The following is a 20,739-nucleotide window of genomic DNA, read 5'->3' as shown; positions in this document are numbered from 1 at the left end:
AGCTGCAGATGCTGACTGATGAAGAGATAGCTGCTCCTTTTTAATTGGGGAAGGGGGGAGGCGAATGTCTCCTTGGTGGTATCCATTTGGCCAGTTATTCGAATCTTGCAATACCCAGATGTGTGGAGCATGCAGATGACGCTGGTCCAGTGTTTTACTGCATGTGAATGTGACGGCAGGCGCGCTCTTAGTCAAGGTTCCAGTCCACCCCAAGTGACTACCAAGATAGTATCACCCTATTGTGCAGCACAGATAAACCCTTCACATTACCACCTGCCATGGACTACCGAGTCATGTAGCACTGTGTTCAGCTATGAATTTCTGTTCTGCAGTATCCTATATGTCCACTGGCGATGAAGACAGTGACTTAGGGACAGTCCCCCACAGTGACATTTAGAGTAATGTCACGATGTGGGGAGCCATCATATACAACTAAAGGTGCTGGCTGGTAGTGACTGAAGTAACTGATGGTAAAATACATGTGAGGAATACGCTGCTTCATGTGTTGCCCCTTATGCCACAGTATCGTAAAATTTTCCAACAGGACAATCATTGTCCAGACGTGGCAGTTATGTGTATGAACAATCTCCATTGTGAGGTACTGACCCCCAGATCTGCCTCCTTCAAGACCAGTGTGGGACCAGTTCCGATGGTTTCGTCCTAGTGACAATATCGTCGCAGTGTAGGACCAGTTACAGCAGTTTTGTACTAGCTTGCCTCAGGAGAGCCATGTTGGCATTAACACCCTTCCCAACCTCATCTACATGAATCCAGACCAGATATCGTTAAGAGGGTACTTTGCAGCAAGTTCTTTGGGAATCTTGTTATGACTAATACCAATACACACCCTCCCAACCCCTGGAATCCCCTTTCGCTTCGCACACCCCTCCAGGCTGCTGCCAGGTCGGGCAGTGGGTGCCCGTGGTAACCGGCGCCAGGGCACTGCCTGTCAGTCGGCGCTACTCCTGCAGAGCTGGTGCTCACGCAGACCACCACAAATTTGTTGCCTTGTGTGAAGAATGCTGTGTTCCACCGTCGTACAGAGGCCATGTTAAACTTGGAAAGAGGCAGGATTACAAGAAGGCAATATACTGTACTAGCTCGTTCTGTAAATATTCATGAATTCTGGAGGTAAGTGAAATGTGTGTATTCTATCCACAAAAAACCTATTACTCCACTGGTAACAGGGGTTGGTTCTGACGTACAAACACGTTACTACACCAAAATAGAAGTCCAATCAAATTAAATCTGATAATTCTAGATACAGATTGAAGGTGGTTTTCAAACCGTTTCAATTAGTGGCCAAAAGTAACGCCAAATCAAACTAATGATGTACAACTTCGGTTATCAAAATTTTCACGCTAAGTAACCTGTCGAATACATTGCTTGCCAATTTATGAGGAGCGCGGCCACGCGAATAGAATTATGCCACAACCTTCATAAACCCTGTGTAAAGGTCATCACGACTGTTCAGCTTTCTCCAGTAAGCTGCTTTGTTGAGACAACGGCCATCATCGCTGACAGTTGGTAGTTAACATGCCACGAGACAACGGTTTAGTCGTTGCTAACTTATGACTGACAACGTCTTAATGACGCAGAGAATGAGCGGAACGAAATCTGTGCTAACCCCAGTTGCCAGGTATCGATGTGCTGCCTTACGCTGCGGCAACGTTTAGACATATCGTGCAGCTGGAATCCCCGATCTGACTCCATCCTCCGATGCACGACAGCTCACTGCGTCATCACTCGTGGATGGGTGGTTGGCGTACAGCGTAGGATTGCAGTCCCTGGGTGGAAAGAGGAAGCGGGAACTGGCCTCATCTCCCCTCACGTATGAGGCCAAAGCGACCAACTGCGTGCAACGTCTGGAAGCGATTTGTTTCGCTTTAAGGCACAAAAAACAGCAGGGCTCATACGCGCCCAAATTGTTACTATAGTACACGAAGACCGAGGAGTTAACTGCACGTCAGCCCGAAGTGACAAGACAGCTAAGAACAGGGACGTGGAGGAAGGGGTAAGGTGGACACCATACAGAAACGCCGGTACAAAACTAAAAATTAAGTAGCGTTCTTCATATTGCTTTGACGGATACAAAGTAAAACACGGTTGACAGCCCTCGCGTCATTTGCTAAAATGGCCGCTAAAATAGGTGAAAACCCAAGTGGGAACGTAAACTTAAAAATGGGCATTCTGTAAGGAAGTGGAGGACAGTCAAAACTTGTGCACTGTGTACGAAATGGTGAGGTAGCGCCGCTTAGCAAATGATGGCTAGAAACGAAGTGCCCAATACGCAGCCTAGTTAAAATGACCCCCGATGGGAAGGAGGACAGGAGGTCGTCCATGATGCTGGAAGATGCTTAATAAGCTTCATCTTATGCCCACGAAGGGGCACCACCACTTGACAGACAACACATGATCGGAGCGAATATAGTAACTGGTGGGATGACGTACAAGGACTGCAGCCTTAACAGTGTCAGCAACCTCGTTTCCTGGCAGACGAACATAACCAGGAACCCACATGACCATCACAGTGGCGCCATCAAGACTGAGCAGGTGACAGTTTTCCTGGGCCCTCTGTACTAAGAGATGGGCGGTATACAGCGCAAAGTCAAGTGCGTTGAGAAGTGAGCAGGAGACAATTTAAAGGAGTGTCACCAGATTTACTCTGTGGCGTACTGAAGGGCGAAGAGCTCGGCTGCAAATATTGGTCAGTTTGGCGGAAGCCGATATCTAAAGACAAGGGCGCTAATGACGAAGGCACACCTGACACCAGTCAGTCCGAGAGCCATCAGTGTACACGAACATACTACCGCCAAGTTCCATGTGAAGGTCGTAAAACTGAATGTGAGACCGAGGCTGGAGTAGTGTCCTAGGGAAGGGAATGAAGGCCAAGGTTAATATGGGCCACTTGAAGCCAAAGGCTTCTCGCCCACAGGGGAAGTAGAAGGTAGTGTGAAGTTAAGAAACCGGATCAATTGCCGAAAGCTGACTCCAGGTGGTAACAGAAGGAGATCGCGGCCCATACTGGCGATCAAGGCAAGTATCGAAGGAGCAGGCATAGAATGAGTTGACATGCATGGTAGAACTGGCATGCATACCTGCTAAAGAGAAAGTCACGGCGGTAGGACAGCGGTAGTTTGGCAGCTTCAGCAGACACTTAACTGGAATTGTGTAAAAGGCACCAGTAAACACGCAGATGCCACGACTGGAGAGAGTTGTGACTGATTAAGAGGTATGGATGTGCAGACGCATGAAGAAAGCACCTCTAGTCCAGTTTCGAATGGAGAAGGGACGGGTACAAATGGAAGAGGGAGGTTTGATCGGCACCCCCAGGAAGTACCATTGAGGAACCGCGTACAGCGAGCTGCCAGGTAAGACATGGGAGGACTAAGAGCTTCCTATCGAGGGTGATAACGAGGAATTTCGTAGGTTTAAAGAACGAAAAAAATGGAAATAGGCTCAAGATGTAAAGATGGTGAGAAACCATCTGCATTGCCAGAAACCCAGACGGTTTTGGCAGTGGAAAAAACGAAAGCCGTTGTCGATACCCCAGGAGTAAAGACGATCAAGACAGCGCTGATGACTGCGTTCAGTGAGACAGCTACGTAAGGAACTGAAATAGAGATGCCTGGCGGGAGACAGGCCATTATAGAGCCAATGGAGATAGCAAAGAGGACGACGCTCAGGACGTTAAATTGACGCATGCCGTTTTCCTGGGTAAAGGCAGAACCCATACACACCTTAACTGTCTTAGAAATTCCTGAAGGAAATAGGGCAGGCAGCCACAGAAGCCCCACGTGGAAAGAGTACATAGGATACTAGTTCTCCATAAGGTGTCATACCTCCAGATCGAACGGTAACAATGATATCTGCAGAAAACCATTCATGACATTGGTGAACAAAGTAACGAGATGGTCACGTGCAAAACGCAGAGCTCGAAACACAGATTGTGCATTTGTTTGGAAATTGCAATACTCGAGGCACCATACGAGCCTGGAATGAATCATATATTTCATTACCTTGCAGACGCAGCTGGCATGTGATGGGGTTGCAGCTGCAAGGTCTGGGAAACGTGCCCTTTGCCCAGATGTGGTTGTCCGTGTTAAGCTGAGATTTCTTGCCCACAAGGGAAGGGTGCTGCAACATCTGGCTGTGGACAACATCTGGCCCTGGGACCGAGGACCGGGATGAACAGAGCATGATGTAGGTCCTCACAGTCAATGGGGCACTGCAGCACGATTCTGACAAGAGAAAGGTATCGTCCGATACGCCTCAGGAATGCAGGTTGATAGTAGGAAGAGCTCCTAACTGCCGCAAAATGGCGGCCTAAGGTGTTTGAGATTACCAAAGGATCCACCATAACATCGTCTGTCAGGCCGGAAATTTGAGAATGGATCTTCGTCCCAGAGAGCCGTCGGAGATTAGCCCACACGACAGATGCTAGCTCTTGCTATCGCGAAGAATGCGACGACACTTTGCGCAACTATCGGGTTATAACGAGTGCTTTTTGACACCTTAGGATTCTCTGCGCGAATTGCGTCGCGGCACGCCTCAGTCCACTAAGGGACTGGGATACGACATGGTACAGAGGAAGTGCGACGAATGGAACGTTCTGCAGCAGTAAGGATAACGTTTGTGATATATTCCACCTGGTCATCACAACTGAGGAAATCTGGTTCTGCGAAGGTTGCCATGGAGGATTAAAGCTACCAGTCAGCCTAAGCAAGCTTGAGGTGGCATGCCTTTACAATGCATGCAGTGACTTGCCCCCTCTCATATTTACATCTTACTGTGATTAATTCCATTTGGCGAAGTATAGCCGAGTATGGTCATTAGAAGGCTATAGAGAACCCAGAACTGAATATTTTCCTCTAGTTTCAGCGGTGGAGAGTAGCTACTTCTTCCCACGCTGCGGCTCATGGCCTGTGTGGTCCAGAGAGGAGTGTTCTGCTGGGGATGAAAGGATTATGCCGACAGGTGTAAGAGTCGAGTGGATGCTGTTCAGACGCCAACATTGTCCTAAGAGCGGGGGCGACACCTACAGGGTCCTGAAGGAGCAGCTGGCTTTAGAGATTGCGTCACTTCGCAGACACTTACTGAAAACACTTTCTGACGGGCTACGAGCGAGGCGTGGGAATGATGTGTTCCCAGGCAGTCTCGGCGGCCAAATTCTCGCGTTTTCTGCAAAATCTTAACTGATTGGCTTGCTCAGGGGATAGCTCCGTGACTTAGCAAAATCGGCGCAGAAATTGGCGCCAAATATCTCCATTGGATGAGTAGTACTTCGGCAACAGAGTGGAATTTTCCGCCAGTTTTCGAGTTACTGATCGGCACGTTTAGCCACAGCCACTGTCGTGGGAGCGGGAATGTTCTGTTTGGCTTGTAAGGGTGTTCTTGATAGAGTCGGCTTTCGCCATTCGGTTGGAGTAGGTTACAAGACTGAGCTCTCGCTGCCCTGGACAGCCTGCCTTCAGTTGGCTGTTTAATATACTTCCACTTAAATGTAACTGTTTGACGAAGTTTAAGTTTCGACTTCAACCTAACTTTCCGAAAGCAGTTGGCAATTAAGCGTTCTTCGAACAAGCGGCGTATGTTGTCCGTCTTTAGCAGTTTTGGCTAAAGTTGACTGTATCGGAGTTACTGTGTGACTTCGCTTGTTAAAATCAATCACTGTACCGTCAATGATTGTGTGGAGAGCCTCCTCCATCTCTCTCAGAGCCGCATTTGTATTGCTAGGAATCTTTAGTCTGGAACAACCAGACCAGGATAATTTGTTTCGGTCTATACTCGCGACATTAGCACGACGGGATTTCTAAGCAACCAGCCACTGCCTGCATTACGCCAGATCGTGTCCTTGCAGTTAAGAAGACAGCTTGGTAATGTATGTCCGCAGCATCGGCAGATTAGGGAATTTTGCTATGTGATAATCAGAGCTCAGCAGAATGTGCCTGTTACTGTCTTTTCTATCGTGGTTCTGTCTTGGGTCTTCATTGAATTCTCACTACTGTAGCAGCAGTTAATGTTGGGTTTGTTTGGTGTTGCTCTCAAGATGTGAGTTTCAAAAAATTGGCTCCACGTACCATTTGGTCATAAATGTCAAGCTTGTTTATGGACAACACCTTCACAGCATTATTTTTCCAATTTGAAGTATTGTAAATGTTTCGTATGTTTTTATTTTGAGTTTAGCCATAATTATTTTTGTAAAGAACTTTCATCCTGTAAATGGGCAACCCTTTCATCTCTCACTACGTTAATGAAACTTTCCTTTATCAAACATATTTCAATCGAATTAAATTACTGCAGGTCCGAAACTGTTGTCCACTCCACTTGCAGGGTCGATTACAGTCAGCATCATTTCCATATGAGGGTTCTAGAAGAATTTAGTGGTAGATACACTGCTAGCCGTGGCACCTCGCAAGCTGCCACTTGGGCATGCATGTGGATGGGGTAGGTGTCAGCAGATGGAGAGCACACAGGAGTGGTCGCTGGAGTAGGCGTCAGAAAGAACGGGCCACTCAAGATGAGCGACAAGCTGGGCAGTGCACAAGGATAGGGCCAAATGGGAATTGGTGTGTGAGGAGTCAGAATGGAAAGTGGATGCACCAGTGTTAAGGCAGAAGAGATGAAATAGGTTAAGGTCAGCCAAGAGGGCACCTCTGACAGAACATAAAGGGGATGATGCACATTTAAGTCACTGAGTAGCGAAAATGGGTGGGGTAGCTGCTCAGTAAGATAAAGGAAGTCAGCCCTTGTCACAGCGAATGATGGAGGGACATAAATGGCACAGAGGGAGAAGTTCAGGTGGGGAAGAAAAAAGGTGAACTGCAACAGCTTGAAGATTGGTAGTCGGAGTTGGGTTGACTATAGTCATCTCATGTGAGCAGCATGAAACCCCAATGAGATGGAATGCCAGCCTCAGAGGGAATGTCAAAACTGGTGAAAATGTGGAAACAAAGTAGTGGTGAGGGTACAATTTCGTTTCCTGAAGGCAGAGTACAAGGAGACAGTGATGCTAAAAGCAGCTGTAAATCCTCTTTGTGGGAACAGGGGTTGCTAACATTCCATTGGAGAGTCATGATGCAAAAAAGGATCGGTGACATAACTAGCTGTCGAGTGACAGCCTGTGTGAAGAGGCTCTACTATAGGGCACCTAAGCAGGTCGACCCCGTTCCAATTGGTCCACAAAGCGTCGGCTTACATGTGCGTCTGGATCCCACCACTGATAATGGTTGTGTGCACTGGCCACATGGAGGCAGGCCATGCTAAGGTATCACGTGATAACGTCAAAGAGGATCTTCGAGTAGGTGAAGGGAAAGACCATTTGCCTTTGGTGGACTTCTTTGAACCTTTCTGGTTAGAGGAAGATTCAGGTGTAGATTGGTTGGAATGATAAAAAGTCGTCACGTGAGTACTCATGTCCTTTCTGGCCCACCAGTTGGGTAGCTGGCTTCACCCTTGAGGCGAGAGTGATGATTCGTTGTACAGCCAGACGAGGGGATCGCGATGCTACAACGACACTGGCCGATTTCACTACCTCAGAGCTGAAAGGAAGGTCGCATGTGTGTGGCAATGTCCTTCGTGGGGTGCAGGGTAAGAAGAACCGAACTATAGGTACCAAACATTTTAACACTGGATTCGTGACTGGCCAGTAACTTGCGAGCAACTGGATAAGGCACCTTTTCCTTTGCCACAATCTCTTACAGCCCAATAACCAAGATACATTGGACACTAGTTAAGGTACAAGGATGACATTGTCGTTTATACAGCGGGGAGAAAGATGTGGTCAATCTTATTCTTGCGCATCCCTACCAAAGGTGAAAATTTGGCTAGTTATCGACAAATTCGTGTGTGGTTGGGACGATGAAACCAGTAGCAGCGAATTGGGTTCGTTATGTACGGTCAGACAATTTCGCAACCTGCTTTGACCTTAGCACCACTATCGAATGTGAGAAAAAGAGCGGGTGTGCAAGAAGAAGGAACCTACCATTTGATTACACGATGGACGGCAATGACACCCTGATGAGAGGTGCCTTTGGGTTTATGCCTCTGTCAGACTGGAGCAGCCTAGTATCAGTAACATCACAGGAGAAATTCAGAGTTCTATGGGCCGTGACACGAACAGGGTAGCCGTGGAGAAACGAGTTGGCAAGCAGTTCTGCTTGAGAACCAGGAGTGTCCAAAAGCGAAGTGCCATTCCATAAAAAAGCACAATTTCACACGGCTGGCTATTGCATCAACACCTTTCTGAATAATCAAGAGATTTACTGTGGCGAAAGACTGACCACCTTCAGCACGTGATAGCACAACGAACCTTGGTGCAGCGGGAAGGGTCTGAATCGTTACCCTCATTACGTTTGCGTTTCTCAGATGTTTATTGTGAAGTTGACTCATTGCGAGAAAATGCCACAGGTATGCCAGCGTCTGACGGCATGCTCCTTCGAACTGGTGACGACCTTCAAAAGAGGTCGCACCTGCCTTAGGTGACTTCACACCTCGCGCTCACCTTACAGACGGACCAATCGGCAATTTGGAATGGTTCCACTTCAGGCAATCGCCCCTCGTTGAGCCTGGTCTGTACCAGGGGGTACGGGCGAACCCTACCTGTCGACCTGGGGATGAGACGTGTTACCCAGTCCCCCCGTTACGTGTCGGACGCGCGAGAGCCTTCAAGAGCGCACAGCGAGGAAGAACAACCTTTAACGCCAAAATGGAGGAACGGGAGAAGCAAACAAGTCAAAGGGAGCAAGAAAAAAGGTGTGACTACTTTTACGTAAACACGACATTCCCAGAAACACTCCAGACAAGGTCCCCAAGGGAGGGGCAGAGGAATACCAAGAGAATCGACACAGCATGTAAGGGAAAAAATGCTGCAGAAGCTGAAGCCCCGTGGTAGCCAAGCACGAACCTAACAGTGGCGAGCTTCCTGGAGGTGTGTATGTGTGACATTCCTACTAATTCATTTGGAAGAAGTCCTCCGACGAGTATCTCAACAATGGACCTATGTGAAAATTAGCCAGGGCATGATGAGAGTAACATTTCACCTACGTGGATAGCAGCAGCCGTTCTTAAAATTAATTTTCGCTCAACCAAGTTCTTTCATTGCCCTGATTACTGTAAGTAATTCAGTACGTGTCTGCCAAAGTAGTCCCTACGAAGGTCAATGTGATGCCTGATCAGTGTACTCACCACCCATCGTTTGGCTCAAACTTTGGACAAGAACCCGTTCTGTAATTTAGATTGGAGTGGAAGAGCGCCATTTAACATTTGATCGAAGTGTTTCGAGTATTGAACATACTAAATACGTTTCCTTTTCGTGATTCATTCATAAGCATGGTTTCTGAAATCTCCAACCGATTATGAAGTATGATTAATTTGAAGACATTTCCGATGCACACTGCGCATAACCCTTCTTCCACAAACTCCAAAATGTCGAGACGGGGATTGTTTATTCTCATCTTTAAATAGAATTTTTATGTATTGGCTGCATTTTATATCTAATAATGTATGATACGAGGGCTATCCACTAAGTACTTTACGTTTTGGAATTTAAGTATTGGAATTTTTATTATATACAGATGAAAGCCACACTTAAATACTACTTTTCTACATAGTTGCCATTTAAATTAAGGCACTTATGGTAGCGATGGACGAGCTTGGAAATTCCTTCGTAAAATTCGGCCGCCTGCGCCTTGAACCACGTTGTTACCTCTTTAAGCTGTACGTCATCAAAACTCTGCATAGCCTACCACTTTATTGCTGGGAATAAGTGGAAGTCGCTCGGTAACCAGGTCGGGACAGTACGGCGGATGAGGAAACAACTCCACTTAAAAGATTCGAGAACTTTAGTGGCACTTTCCGTGAGGGCCCGGGCGTTGAATCAGCAAGATCTTTGAGCCCAACTTTCCCCTGCACTTTTTTTGTATTGCTCTTCTAGGCAGAGTTTTCAATACCTTTGAGAGTTTATTGTAGTGCTTCTTTCCAGGAAATCAAAAATCACCTTTTCTGTCCCAAAAGACAGTCGCCACGTGGTTCAAGGCGCAGGCGGCCGAATTTTACGACGAAGGAATTTCCAAGCTCGTCCATCGCTACCATAAGTGCCTTAATTTAAATGGCAACTATGTAGAAAAGTAGTATTTAAGTGTGGCTTTCATCTGTATATAATAAAAAAGTTTTTCAATGCTTTATTTTAATTCCAAAACGTAATGTACTTTGTAGATAGCTCTCATAAATAACTGCACGCGATGACTACGCATTCCGTTTTTATCTCAGTAAACACAACTTCGAGCTAGCATTTATTTTAGTTTCGTGCCGAGCATTGATGTCGAGTAATGGAAAGAAAGGTATCAAGCTGCTGGACAGCAATGAACTAAGTTTTGTCACCAACCGTTTTCTTAAAATCGGGCAGTAAGTATTTCATAGCAGGTGGTGCGTCCACTGCAGCGCTTCGCTTAGACGTAACTGTCGCTGTGAAAGCAAGTTTAAATTCAAACGTCGCCAGTTATAGCGGACGGTAATCAACGCTGCAGAAGTCGCCAACCTGGGACACTTCCGTAGCTGTACCCGCGGTCGTGTTGTCACGTGGAACTGACGCACGCGCACTGCTTGTCGCTCATGTATAACGCGGCCTTGGCAGCAGGACAGTTATCTGACAGGACGTCAGTAGGACACATGCCCGATTTTTTTCTTTTAAGTCCCGTTAAGGACAGATTTTCAGTTCCATTCTCCTGGGGAGGGAGGGAGGAGAAATGGAACTTCCACCCACCAAGATAAGAATGAACGTGAGCTGTGGCCAACGCACACTACCACTTTAACGTTGCTGGCTAGGTCTCAAGACATGGAGGATGGACAATCTGCTGCAGGTGTTTTCAGTACCCTTCATTCTCTTTATATTACGAGGGGTCAAACAGATTTGCCACCACTGAGTTTGTACACCTTAACGAACAAATTTTCCAAATCATAAGATCAGCGACTTTTTGCAAGAATTCCACGCACCAGTGATGTACCGGACATCATTAGAGTTCAAAAATATGTCTTCCTTGAAGTGTCTTCAGACACGTAGATTGCTTTCAGGAATAGACGTGGCAACGGACCTTAATGTAGATGAATCAAATTGTTTTTAGCCATGAGCCAGCTTCACAGTAGAATTATCGAACTAAAGCCATCTTTTGTTTCTTTTTGGCACATTGATTGGGTGATATTTAAGACCTTGCAATGATACCGACTTACATCAGTGTCGTGAAGAGAAGGAACCAAGTCAATTTAAGAGCAGCAGAAGAAAGCATTAGTTCTGGCTGAAAACCGGCGAGATGATTATCAGGACGACCGAAATCTAGGAGGAAAAAAACAAAAATGGATTGAGAAGATTGGTAAGTCACTTATGTACACACTTTCCTAACATTGTGTATTGAGGGAAAGCCTAGTACATTGTGTGAGGAGTTGGTAGTGTAGGTGCTGAAGTTTGAAGGCTGTCCAAAAACGATAAGATTACTGATCAAATAACCAATATTTTTACAAGCAATTTTGCGTTGTTTTTGTTATGTTTGAAGCAGTAGTAACATTTCCAGTGAGCTTTGTTCCCACGACACTATACCATAATTTTAAGTAAAGTTTACTGATTAATAATAGTGAAGTACAGCCTATGTGTGGCATGGCTGATTAGAGATGTGTCATCTTACTATATGGCTAAAACGTACATACAGAACGCACACCCAGACGCTGCCTTGGTTTTACCTATTCTTGGAGCCATCTGGCAGCGTTTGCTGGCCCTCTCCCTCCTCCCCCTCCTCCTGCTGGCTGGAGGTGCTCGCGCCCTCTGCTTGCTCCAGGGAGCGCTCCGGCGATGCAGACTTCTTTCGTGGGGGTTGCTCCTGCCCTTCTGGGGAAGGTTCATCCGGCAGCGGTTGTTGGCCCCCCTCCACCTCCTGCTGGCTGGAGGTGCCCGCGCCCTCTGCCTGCTCCAGGGAGCGCTCCGGTGACGCTGACTTCTTTCGTGGGGGTTCCTCTTCTGGAGAAGCTTCATCTGGGGAGGTCCCTCGCTCCAGCCCACTGGTGCCTGGAACAAGGTTCCCAAATGCGTAAGTTTGGTTGCTTGGTTTGGAGTGGAAGGGACTGAATTGCAAGGTGATCAGTCCCTTCATCCCTGTAGTGTCAAATGCAGTAATAACCAAAGGAAGGAGGCGAAAAGCCGATCCCGGAAAGATTAAGAGTAACTATCACAATGAAGGCCGATAACGGTAAGTGGCTCTCCCGGAAGTAGTCAACTGGGTAAGGCTGTTTTAACGGAGGTGTGTGCCGAAAGGTGTTAATGCTACCCAGTCATCAGTTGTGATAACACTCAAACTTGCAAAATACTGATGAATTTACAGAATGGGAAAAGATATCTGCCTCAGGTAACGTCGGTTTGGGCTCGTGGAAGAAGTGGGGCCACGTGAGACAGTATAGAATCTAGAGCTATTTAGGAAATAGGTTAAAAGACATCTTGAAAGGTCTGTTGGATTCCTTTCATGTTAATTTCTGAAATCTTATTTACGGCATAAATTCCTCTTGTAAATTTACTGTGGTGTCTGACTATCTGGGAGGACCTGTCTGCTAGAGAACTGTAGGACCAACGTCGGAACAGGTGGCTACGCTTTCTAAAAGCAGAGAGGTTTCTATTCTTAGTATGGTCCTGTCCGTCCCTTATGTTGGTATAGGAAGCTGCCTCTGATCACTTCCGTTTGTATCTGGAAACGCCCTTGGTAGGGATCCACGGCAGTCTCCACAGCGAGCGTCTGAAGTAAGATCTCTGGATAAGCGCGTCTCTTTTAAGTCCGTAGGACAATGGATTTCTTAAGTTCAGCCTAATTGAAAATTTAGTCCCCTTTATTTCAGGTTTAGATCTAAAATAATGTTATCTTAACTTTCAACGCAGTTTAATTCGAGTGCGAACTTCAGATTATTTTACAGTAGTTGCTTTGTCACTACTTTATGAGTAAAGTGGAACCACATGTGGATGATCCGCAACTAAGAAGACCAGCCTTAAATGCGAATGCACGTGAGATTATATCGTCTCGTCTTGACAATACTTCGCAATATAGCTACTTTGCTATATGTTCAACCCACGTGGGGTGTACTTTGTGAGACCAGTACCATGTGGTTATAGAATTGTTTGACCCATCAGGTCAATAGTAAAACGATAGTAACCTGTTGGAGGTTTTTTTCTTTTGTAAATTGCGTTTCGATCTAATTTATTTTAATTATCAAAATTATTGTGGAGGTACTCTGTGTAAACAAAGTTGACCCCGTGAAGCATGTGGTGTAATCACCTAAGTAGCCCTCAGCTATTTTTTTCGAGAATATTTCACAGATAGTATGAATTTAGTATACCAGTGTGTGGTAATTTCATGGACAGGATTGCGCTATGAATTTGACTTTGGGTGAAAATTGAATCAGTTGGTTGTGGTTAACTTCCTCTTTCATATGTTTCAACGTTCTTTGCGTTTTATTTTATGAATACAGTGTTTTATGCAGTCTCCCAATCTTGGCTCCATATTTGATGTGTTCCGTAAGATTATGAACTCACATTTTCACAATCCTAAATAAGGCACCAGTTATGAATTAAGTTTAATATGCTGAAATTTTAACAGAACAATGATCAATGTTAAAATAAATGTCCAAATATAAACCGATTTCTTTTTATTTAAATTCTCTCTTTGTATATGTATCACTAGTTTTCTTAAGATTACTATTTAAAGATTATAATTAATGTTAGTCTGGTTGGGAATTTTGTAATCTAGACTGGATACCCGGTGAAACAGTTGCTCAGTAATGCAAGGTTAACGTCCCCAGATAGCTCACACGTTGTAACCCGCTTTTATTGTCTTTAATAACACCGCTTTTACAACATACATCAACATTACAATCTACGTTTGTCATAAGAGGAATCTTTCGACAATGTCACTGGACTACGCTATTTGAGTACTAAACGTGGCAGGAGGTAAGACAGGGAAAGGCAGGTTGTGTACAACTTTTGTAGAAATCAGACCTTAGATTCTGATAACTAAGGACATGACAGGGAAGCAGTGAGAAATGGTTGTAGCATACCCCAATCTTGTTCAGGTTGTGCCTTGTGTAAGCAGTAAAGGAAGCCAAAAACGTTTGCAGAGGAAATTTAATCTGAGACAAGAGAAAGATGAGTCCTGCTGATAGTATTGAAATTGTCAGGTGATGAAGGACTGAAGAGCAGTATGTTGCGTATTTGTTGTAGCACTGTTCCAGGTTTCCAATACCCTTGTCAAAGGAGTCACCCACCGCATTTCCGCAAATTCCCAACTCTGTTCTGCCGCTCGCTGTGTGTACCAAAATGCTGCCGTCATACCCAACAGTTCACCTTCGTCGCACCTGCAGTATGAGGCAGATAGTTATGACGTGCAACACTATGCTGCTCCAGGAATTGAGGTGCAACACCAAGCAGGTTTTCATGCTTGGTGGGAAACACTTTCTAGGCATAATCTTGTTCTCACTGGGCACTCAGAACCAGAGTGTTTGACATGACGCAGGAGGCAGGTGCAGTAGCGAGCGCTGCTTCCGTACTACTCTTCACTGTGGACTTTATTTCGCATCCGATCGGTGGTTAAAAAGCCCTTTTAGGTCTACACAAGAACAATTATTTGTCTAGATGTTCTCAAATGCTTCTGCCGTAGGAATCAACCTGAACAGCGGCCCGTCTTACACGAGCCGCTTTCTCGTGGAAATGGACTAAGTGTGTACGCCTTCCGCGCACGCATGTAAATCAACCGTGACACGAGAATTTGTATGAAGTTTATATTCTGAACTGTGCCCAGTAAGGAGTTGGGAATTTCGAGGTATGCTGCACTTTTCCCTCGCACCAAAAAAAGCGGCTATGGCAACTTCTCCTCACATGTTAAGTGAACCAGTTGTGGCCGCGTTAACCCATGTCGTACGAACAGATTTTTCTCTCCCACCTTTTTGGTACGCGATGTTTTCTTACTTTTCGGGAGATTGGTAAGTTACACAAGGTCCTGGCATTTGTTTCTAGTGGCGTTCAATAATAGTTACTGAGGGAAAGCCTTGATTTTACATAAATGACACAAAGATAAACTTGTCTTATTAAAAATCATTTCAACAGTGCAACAATTCAGAATTATTTGACAACTAAGATTACTTTCTGGGTTACTTGGCACCTATAATCAAGCAAACAGGATACAACAGTAAAACGAAAAGGCACTTCCTTGCGTTTTAGAAATCTGTGTGTTTTCAAGTAGGTTTTTCTATCAAATGTGTCTTCTGATAAGTTTCGATGACTTTTCCTTTTCTTCCAGTTCTCAGGACGGTAATGAATATACTAGATCACCTTTGAGAAGAACGTCCGCTATGAATTTGGGATTTGTCATTAACTGCGTATTAACATTGCTTATTCCTACATTTAGATACTGTATTTAGTCTTTCTACATCCACATTTACATGACTACTCTGCAATTAACATTCAAGTGCTTGGCACAGAGTTCAAATCAAAATCATACCATCTCTACCATTCCACTCCTGAACAGCGCGCGGGAAAAACGGACACTTAAACCTTTCTGTTCGAGCTCATTTATTTTGATGATCAGTCTTACCTATGTAGGTTGAGTTCAACAATATTTTCGCATTCGGAAGAGAAAGTTGGTGACATATTTCGTAAAAAGATCTCGCCGCGATGAAAAACTTCTTTGCTTTAATGACTTCCATCCCAACTCATATCTGCCACACTCTCCCCTACTACATAATACAAAACGAGCTGCCCTTTTTTGCACCGTTTCGATGTCCTCCGTCAATCCCACCTGGTAAGGATCCCACACTGCGCAGCAATATTCTAACGAGTGTAGTGTAAGCTGTCTCTTTAGTGGACTTGTTGCATCTTTTAAGTGTCCTGCCAATGAAACGCAACCTTTGGCTCGCCTTCCCCACAATATTATCTACGTGGTCTTTCCAACTGAAGTTGTTCGAAATTTTAACACCCAGGTACTTGGTTGAATTGACAGCCTTGAGAATTTTACTGTTTATCGAGTAATCGAATTCCAACGTATTTCTTTTGGAACTCCTGTGGATCACCTCACACTTTTGGTTATTTAGCGTCAACTGCTACCTGCCACACCATACAGCAATCTTTTCTAAATCGCTTTGCAACTGATACTGGTCTTCGGATGACCTTACTAGACGGTAAATTACAGCATCATCTGCTAACAACCTAAGAACTGCTCAGATTGTCACCCAGGTCATTTATGTAAATCAGTAACAGCAGAGGTCAAAGGACGCTTCCCTGGGGAACAACTTTCCTAAAAAAAAATTGTTCGTCATAACCTCACTTCGCATTTCAGGTTCCATACTGCACAGCCGACAGCTTTCACGTAACACCCAATTTCGGCAGTCAACTAAAGCAGAATCACCGCTAAACCAATTACTCTGGCGCACAACTAAATGCCAGCGGCATTGCTGAAGACTTTTGCCTCGAGCAGTCATGTGAGACAAGACAGTATCTTGTACAAGACGCGGGCTTAAGCCACGTTGAGGTCAACTTCACGCAAACACTTACCAGCCTTCTCCAGCTCTGGAGACTCAGCAGCTGCAGCAGGCAGCCCCTCCAGCTCCGCGCCGCTTTCCTAGGGCAAAGAAATAACAGTTGTTAAAGAGACTGGCGAAGCCCAGACCGTGGGTAGCGCAGGGTGGAGTATGGATGGGTAGTGAGGTGACCATCCAGCGTTTTTATTGGTAGTTACCTGTAGAACTACACCTTCAGCTTCAGTCATGTTTATTTCGCATCGTTCACTAACGACGTGTTGCGATCTGGCGCCTGACTAATGCACCTGATGGCAGCTTGCTGACGAAACCCATTCAGTCAATAAATGTTTTGGAAAATAGATCTGGCTAAGTTGATAGTGGCTGGTGAATGTAACAGTCAACCAATCACACAGAGCATTGACAAATACTATGTAAATAACGTTAATAATCCATTACATTTTGTTACGAGTCAGAGCAAATTACAATTGTATATATTGCGATATGAGTCAGATTGTGTAAGTAAAGTAGTGCAATAGAAGCACTGATGTTTAACTGAAGTCTGCTGTTTATTCAGACGAGACAGACATGCTGCGAGTTGGTGGAGGTGTATGCTATCTCAATAGCGTGCCTTGTGAGGCCAACCCAATTTTAATCAAGGCTACTGAGGGCAGCTTCGCCAAATCGTGTCATGGCTGAAGATCTGACAGCAGATCTGTTGTTGAAAGGTAAGAACATGTCATGAACAGAGATGTTAACAAAAAGCTGTGAAACGTTCACATAATTGATTTGTTAGAAATTTATTTTAAACACTTAGCTACGTTGGACTTTCGAAAACATAACACCACAACAATATTTCTTGGAAGTGGTATGAACAAATATTAAATCTGACTATCAGTGGCTCCACTTTATAGCATGACCATTTCCTGTGTCACGATTTATAAACTCGTGACGGCAGAAGAGTACCAGACTGCCATTATGTACTTAATTTTTAATGACTAACACTTATTTGATTGTCTTAAGAGTCTCGTTACAGGGGCAGTCTAGCGAAATTAATGACGTCCGTGGAGTAGGTGTTGTGATAGAAGTATGTAGGAGCAGTAAGACCGAAGAACTGAAGGCAATACTGATGCCTAAGCTAATTTATGCAGAAACGCATGGCTCAAACTGGCACGTGGCCGAGTGCAGACTAAGGGTCTTCCATGGCTCAGTCAATGATGAGGAAAGATCCACCCCACATCCAGCCCCTGCTAGCTGGAAAAAGGGCTAAGAGAGTCAACAGAGCAAAGCGTGCTAGTTCGCTCTCATGACAGTATCATGACAGTAAAAGTGCAAAGCCTAAGAATGTAATGGACGACCGACTCCCAATAACAGAAACAGGAGAAAAATAGGTAAAGCAACAGATGGAGGGCAGGGCTCTGATTTGGCGGAGAGGGTGACAAAGTAATACCCCACAGCCGACCCACCCCTGATCCAGTGTAGTCAAGGCGGGAAAATCATCCTTTATCAACAGTTTCCTCTGAAACAAAGTACTGTGTGGAGAAAGACAAACTGCATCCAAAAGGAACTGAAAAACACTGACAAGGAGACGGTACGACCGTGGGGTCGGGGATTTGTGCGAAATTGTGTGTGGTGAAAGGACCTCTAACACCTCACGTGGTTAAAATATTAGGACGCACTACCCGGAAAATCCATGGAAAAAATCGATCCCAAGTTTCTTAAGTGCCGTATGAATAAAATGTTAGTCCACCGCCGAACCGCCGTCTGGCTTAGATGTTTAGGCCTCTGTCTTACGACAGAGGTCTGGTTAGATTCCTCCTCTGGCACTTTTTATCATCTCATTTTCTTTTATTATTACACCAATAATTCAGAAAGTTTTGCAAACCTACATTATCTTTAACAAATTACACCAATAAAAATTATTTGTCAACAAAATTCATGGCGGTGGGTTTCCCCATTTTTAGTTGTAAATTAAGAGGGGAAACAGTTTTTAATCATAATAACAAAGTCGATTGAGAAATATTTAGTTTTTATACATATAATAATAAGAACCGCAGTGTAATTATCGTAAAAACAAAGCTATAATTTTTGCGACATCTTGTGCAACTTACAAAGGCGGATATTTTTCAATCACAGAGCGTTTGCAATAAATCTGTACAAAAATGCCCATTAACATTTACGAAAATGTTTTGAGTTTCTGCTAATTTTGAGGCAAACCAGGCATATTTAATCATGCCTCGGAATATTGGTGACAATTGACGGTGAATTGAATTTTTATAAAATCTTCCCGGGTATTAATTTCACGATTTTTCCGTAACAATGCGCTGTAATTTTGCAAGCAACAGAAGAAAAAATTGCCGCAGTAGGAAGACCTCTGGCGTAAGGGTCCGAGCGCTAACCTTGCAGGCCAGACGGCGGGTCAGCAATGGACTAACATTTTATACTCTTAAGGCACCTAAGAAACTTTCGATTCTTTTTCCCTGGATTTTCCAAGTAGTCCGTCCTAGTATTTTAACCACGGGAGGTGTTAGGGGTCCTCTTTCGCCACCCAAAAAGTCGGACAAATGCCCGACCCCACGGTCGTTCCGACTCCTTGTAAGACAGGAAAAACCATTACCAAAAACTGCGAGCTCACTACCAAAGCTTCGTAAGATACTGTGTCTTATCTAAAAAGCGGATAAAAACTATCACAGAATTTTACCAATAGCTCTTGTTATTACAATCTGCAAAGTGCAACTTAAGTTAGTCATTACTGATAGTCTTGCTTCTGTCAACTGTTATGTTACAAGTATGTATAAAATTTTATCATCACCGATCTATCGTTGGAAACTGCTTTTACCGTCGTTGCTTTAAATCGCCATGGAGACAGTAGTAAAGGTTTGGTGGATCGAGTTAACGATAAATTCGTGCCCGGATGTAAGGACGTACGCGTTGAAGTGAGGTGTAAGTAACTGAATAATTTTTATGTTAAAATTTCTGCTTTCTGAACAGTTTTTTGCATAAAAGTGATATGATCTCATTCCTAAGTATATTGCTGTACTTTCCAAGCATTAATATGAACTAGATTTGCGGTTTGTTGAACGTAATTCGTGCCACTATTTTTGACATCCAAATGCAATAAGTTTACACTGATCATAAGCTGGTTCGAAATAGTGTTCATCTTTCCCAACTGACGACCGTTTGAAGTTCGTAACTTTGAAACCACAGCTTCATATATCCATTTTATTTCACAGCTCTACGCTTGCGCCCTTTGACAACACTGGGAAGGTCTCGTCCACTTCATTGAACATGTTTACGCTCTTTTTCAACCAATCTAGTAACGTGCAACAAGTAAATACAAGGCCAGTTATAGCTAGTCATAAAAAGGTTGAGGAATTCTTGCTGTTGCGTTCCCCTCGCTTGGTAACAGCAAGAATCGATACATCAACACCGCTACAAACTCCTGTGGCGTGTGATCCAAAAATCTGAGTATATCATCGCCACTGTAGAGCACTGTGGGCTGTAACCTCTGTCTAACTATTCACTGGCCTGGTGTTACATGCCACACAGCATAGGAAAGTTCTCATTCCACTGCTTCATTAGCTGAATGCTGAAAGAATGCAAATACATTCCTTCGTCCTCTGACGAAGTAAGACGTAATGTGGAGGATACAGGACAGCATTTTGTGCCGAGTGTACTGCAGTATGTTCTGTATCAAAGAAGAATGGCGGAATAGTCACTTTGGAAAGAATACGTCATCTGTAAATTATTCTTGTTTTTAAGTTTCCAAATTAGTCAACCTGTATTCTTATTCAATATTTACTACTTTGTTACTTATTCAATCTGTATATTGAGCAAGCAGTAAAGGAAAGGTTTGGAGTAGGTATTCAAGTCCATGGAGGAGAAACAAACTTTGCGGTTCGCCGATGACATCGTAATTGTCAGAGACAGCAAAGGACTTAAGAGACGTTGAACGGAAGGGACAGTATCTTGAAAGGAGGGTACAAGATGATCAACAAAAGCAAACGAGGTTAATGGAATGTAGTTTAATTATGCCGGGTGACGCTGAGGGAATTAGATTAGGAAATGAGAAAGTAGTAAAGAAGTTTTGCTATTTGGGGAGCAAAATAACTGATGGTCGAAGTAGGAAGGATATAAAATGTAGACTGGCAATGGCAAGGGAAGCATTTCTGAAGAGAAATTTGTTAACATCGAGTATAGATTTAT

At 44.4% G+C, this 20,739-nt stretch overlaps 1 protein-coding gene across 2 annotated transcripts in view; it reads right to left on the bottom strand.

Annotated features, from left to right (window-relative positions):
• Positions 1-20,739, bottom strand: part of LOC126335311 (basic salivary proline-rich protein 1-like) — a 57,129-nt gene that overhangs the window by 12,136 nt on the left and 24,254 nt on the right. For both annotated transcript variants that reach the window (XM_049998454.1, XM_049998453.1), the window contains exons 3-4: positions 16,571-16,637; positions 11,731-12,052 (exon numbers count right to left, since the gene is read on the bottom strand). In XM_049998454.1, coding sequence (XP_049854411.1) covers positions 11,731-12,052; positions 16,571-16,637 — 389 coding nt within the window. The remainder of the gene's footprint in view (positions 1-11,730; positions 12,053-16,570; positions 16,638-20,739) is intronic.

Source organism: Schistocerca gregaria, chromosome 2, assembly GCF_023897955.1.
Source record: "Schistocerca gregaria isolate iqSchGreg1 chromosome 2, iqSchGreg1.2, whole genome shotgun sequence".
NCBI classification, from domain to species: Eukaryota; Metazoa; Arthropoda; class Insecta; order Orthoptera; family Acrididae; genus Schistocerca; species Schistocerca gregaria.
The sequence above is the reverse complement of the archived record's forward strand: the minus strand, read 5'-3'. Positions and strand labels throughout refer to the sequence as shown.